Source organism: Acanthisitta chloris, unplaced genomic scaffold (genome assembly GCF_000695815.1).
Source record: "Acanthisitta chloris isolate BGI_N310 unplaced genomic scaffold, ASM69581v1 scaffold27045, whole genome shotgun sequence".
Lineage (NCBI taxonomy): Eukaryota > Metazoa > Chordata > Aves > Passeriformes > Acanthisittidae > Acanthisitta > Acanthisitta chloris.
This window is the reverse complement of record NW_008674641.1, coordinates 635-5,124: the sequence shown is the minus strand read 5'-3', so window position 1 is coordinate 5,124 and position 4,490 is coordinate 635. Positions and strand designations below refer to the sequence as shown.

Below are 4,490 nucleotides of genomic sequence, written 5' to 3'. Positions count from 1 at the left end.
GAACGTCCCTGGGTCAACCACAATCTCCGTGGGTCATCCACAATTTCTGTGTGGCATCCATAACATCCTTGGGTACAATCTCCCCATCCACAGCCTCCCTGGGTCATCCACAATCTCCCTGGGGCATCCAGAACATCCTTGGGGCATCCACAGCCTCCCTGGGTCATCCACAATCTCCCTGGGGCATCCAGAACATCCTTGGGGCATCCACAGCCTCCCTGGGTCATCCACAATCTCCCTGGGGCATCCAGAACATCCTTGGGGCATCCACAGCCTCCCTGGGTCATCCACAATCTCCCTGGGGCATCCAGAACATCCTTGGGGCATCCACAACCTCCCTGGGCCAACCCATGCCAGTGTCTCACCCCTTTCACAGCCTCCTTCCCAATATCTAATCCAAGTTTCCCTTTCCCATTTCCCTCCATCCCTCCCCATCCTCCTCCTCCTCCTCTCCCCGCCCTGTGTCTCGTTCCAGGTGTCCTCCCTTCCAGTGGCAGGAGAGGTCAACCTGCTCTGTCCCTCTGAGGGAGCTCTGGGCTTGTCCTGCCCAGCCCAAGGAGCCATGGAGGACAAACGCAACATCCCCATCATCGAGTGGGAACACCTGGACAAGAGGAAGTTCTACGTGTTTGGCATCTGCATGACCATGATGATTCGCGTCAGCGTCTACCCTTTCACCCTCATCCGCACGCGGCTGCAGGTGCAGAAGGGCAAGAGCCTCTACAACGGGACCTTTGATGCCTTTGTGAAAATCCTGAGGACAGAAGGGACTGCAGGGCTCTACAGAGGCTTCCTGGTGAATACCTTCACCCTCATCTCGGGCCAGTGCTACGTCACCACCTACGAGCTGACGCGCAAGTACGTGGCGCGCTACAACAACAACAACGCCGTCAAGTCCCTCGTGGCTGGGGGCTCGGCCTCCCTCGTGGCCCAGAGCATCACTGTGCCCATTGATGTGGTCTCCCAGCACCTCATGATGCAGAGGAAAGGGGAGAGCATGGGCAGGTTCAAGGTGCAGAGCCCAGAGGGCAAGAGGCTCTTGGTGTTTGGGCAAACCAAGGACATCATTGTGCAGATCTTCAAGGCTGACGGTTTTCGTGGCTTCTACAGGGGTTATGTGGCTTCTCTGCTGACTTACATCCCCAACAGTGCTGTCTGGTGGCCCTTCTACCACTTCTATGCTGGTAAGTGGGAGGAGGGTTGGAGTTTTGTCATTTCAGGAGTTTCTGGGATGGATTCTGACACTCTGCTGAGGTGGGAGCAGAGACAAAAAGGTGTGTCCAGCGTGGAGGAATCCTGCAGGTGTTGGGTGGAATTGAACAGTGGTTAAATGCAGAGGTAAAGCTCAGGGTGGAAGTTCAGCAGTGTTTAAAGGCAGAGATCAAGATGAGAGTCTGAGGACTAGAAGATAGCATGGATGGCTCCAGTCAAGAGGAGCTTGATGTGTCTACTTCAGCCTTCTCTTCCCCCATCCCAAGTGATGCTCCTGCCTAGGAGTGAGGAAAGCTCTTGCCTGGAGTTGGGTGGAGTTTTGGAGCCACTGTGTGAGCATGATTCATCTCTCAATTCATGTGCACTCTCAGATGTGGCAAAAGGACTTGCAGAGCCTCAAATCCTGTGGTCAAACCAGAGGCAAAGCAAATCTCCCCTGAGGTTTATGTCTGTCAGGTTGTGCTTCAGGTTTGGGAGCTTTAAACCTGGCACCAAGTCTAGTGATGAGAAACTGCCCTGAGCAGCAAGTTCTCCCTCCCCAGCTCAGCTCTGGGAATCCTTAGGGTGTTCCCAAGGTCTGGAGGGATGGAGCAGCCTAAGGTTTGTTTCCCCCACAATGATCCTTCAGGTTTCTGCTGTGCAGCTTTGTGGGTGGTTTGGGGCTTGTGGTTACCTAATGGAACTTGCTGGAAAGTGCTGGTGGAGCAGTTTAGGTTTCACTGTGTTGGGTTTAGGGATCACCTGGCCTGAAAAATCCAAGTGTTTGGAATGTCCTGTTTGCTTCCCAGAGCTCTGCTAACACTGGGGAGCTTTGATTCCATGTCCATGTTGTGTTTTAAGTGGCAGTGGCAGCTTGGAATGTTGGTCCAGCCTGAGCTGTGTGAGAGCTCTCCCTTCACTCTCCTTATCAACAGTTTACAAGGTCAAAATCCACTGGATTCATTGCAGGATTTTCCTGCCTAAAGGGCTCAGAAGTGAGAGCAGCTGATCCTGACAGCCCTGAGCTCTCCATTGCCCTTTCCATGTCTTTCTGCAGTGGGAATGGAGCTGATGAGGAATGGGAGCCTCAGGTGGGAGTGAGTCTGAGCTCTCCCTTCACTCTCCTTATCAACAGTTTACAAGGTCAAAATCCACTGGATTCATTGCAGGATTTTCCTGCCTAAAGGGCTCAGAAGTGAGAGCAGCTGATCCTGACAGCCCTGAGCTCTCCATTGCCCTTTCCATGTCTTTCTGCAGTGGGAATGGAGCTGATGAGGAATGGGAGCCTCAGGTGGGAGTGAGTCTGTGCTCTGGCTGTGCCTCCCAGTCCTCTGTCCCTGACTGGGATCTATGCTCTGCTCTGGCTGTGCCTCCCAGTCCTCTGGCTGTGCCTCCCAGTCCTCTGTCCCTGGCTGGAGCAGCAGAGGAGGTCACTGAACCTTCCTCAGGCTCAAAGGGCACTGCTGGCCCTGATTCCAATCAGTATTCCAGGCCACAGACAGAACCATTTCCTTCCCTCCTCCCACACAGGCACAACCTCCACATTATCCCCCCAAAAACAGGGATTTTGAGGCTGTCTTCTGCCCAACTTTAACAACTATAGGGATGGGAGATTCAATCCCCTTGTCCAACAGCAGGAGCAGAGGGAGGAAAGGTGGGATGAGCACTTTGCTCCTTAGGGATGCACAGCAGGTGACCAGAGGTGACATCTCTGCAGACACCTCTGAGAGAGCCTTGTTTAAGCTTCCCCACACCTCCCAAAGGTGTGTGGAGTGTTTCCATGCCTGTCTGGGCACATGGAAGTTTTATGTTGCTGGGAGCTGTGGGATGGAGCACTGGGAGTGTCCCAGAGCCACTGGAGGGTTTGGGTCCTGCTCCCTGTGTGCTGTGCCAGCTTTGGGGTTCTTGTAGGAAGCACCACCTGGATATCCATGGCAGGAGGTGGCAGGCTGGAAATCAGGGATTCCAGTGGGAGTTAGGGGCTGGAGAAGCCAGAGCCAAACTCTTCAAGGTGGTGCAGACCTGTAAGACAGGAACTGATGCATGGGAAGTTCCACCTGAACATGAGGAACAACTTCTTCCCTGTGTGGGTGACTGAGCACTGGCATGGAGACCAGAGAGGGTGTGGATTGGAGATATTCCAGAGCTGTGGATGCAATCCTGTGCCATGTGCTCTGGGCTGGCCCAGTTTGAGCAGGGAGGTGGGACCAGTGACCCACTGTGGTCCCTCCCAACCTGAGCTACCCTGGGCTTCAAGGAACTTCTGAACACCCCTGCAAGGCTGAAACTTTCCTCTCTCTCCTATTCCCAGAGCAACTTTCCAGCTTGACTCCTAAAGACTGTCCTCACCTCCTCCTCCAAGCCATCTCGGGGCCACTGGCAGCAGGCACAGCTTCCACTCTCCCCAACCCCATGGATGTGGTCAGGGCTCGGGTCCAGGTAAGAGCTGAGCCTGCCTGGCAGGTCTGCACAGCACGGGGTGGGGCTCAGCTCTCTGATCCCTGTGCTTCCAGCTGGGATCTCCCTGTCCTTTCATCCTGGGAGCGTCAGGAGGTGTCAGGAGGCAGCACAGGGTGGTGCCAGCTCAGCCTGCTTGGGCTTCCCCAGCTCCTTTGGGAAGGGAGAGGAGCTTCCAGCAATGTCACACGGCTCCAAGTGACCCCTTGATCCAACCCCTTTAGGTGGGAGGAAGGAGGAGACAGGTCCAAGGATCCCACTCAGGGGATTCTGGAGGCCACACTGAGGTCGTTGGACTAGAGCTGAGTCTCCAGTGGCCCCAGAGCAGCTCAGTGTGGGATGTAGCAGCTCTCAGTGTTTCTTCTGGCCTTGCAGGTGGAAGGCAAGAGCTCCATCATCCTGACCTTCAAGCAGCTGATGGCAGAGGAAGGTCCCTGGGGGCTGACCAAGGGCCTCTCCGCTCGCATCATCTCGGCAACTCCTTCCACCATCGTCATCGTCGTGGGCTATGAGACCCTCAAGAAGCTCAGTCTCCGCCCGGAGCTGGTGGACTCGAGGCATTGGTAGAGGCACCAGGTGGAAGAGAAGCTTCCTGAGAACCCTCTGAGCGTGGACCACCGTGGGCAGAGCCCAGGAGAGGAGAGGAGAGGCAGCTGCTGTGCCTTTGTCTCTGGCTGCTTTCACAGCACGAGGCAGACGCAGGAGCAACTGCACTTGGACCTCTTCAGACCTTCAACCAACTGGTTGTGCTTCAACCCATCGACGTGTGCCCCTGTTTGCCCGGGCCAGGCCATTCCAGGAGTGTGTGAGCACATCCTGCCTACTTAATTCCTGGGTTTTTT

At 55.3% G+C, this 4,490-nt stretch overlaps 1 protein-coding gene across 1 annotated transcript; it reads left to right on the top strand.

The window, feature by feature from the left end:
- Positions 1-562: 562 nt before the first annotated feature.
- Positions 563-4,215, top strand: SLC25A44 (solute carrier family 25, member 44). Its single transcript, XM_009075431.1, has 3 exons — positions 563-1,184; positions 3,503-3,630; positions 4,024-4,215. Exons 1-3 carry the CDS (start codon positions 563-565, stop codon positions 4,213-4,215), a joined length of 942 nt encoding a protein of 313 aa, XP_009073679.1.
- Positions 4,216-4,490: the final 275 nt, after the last annotated feature.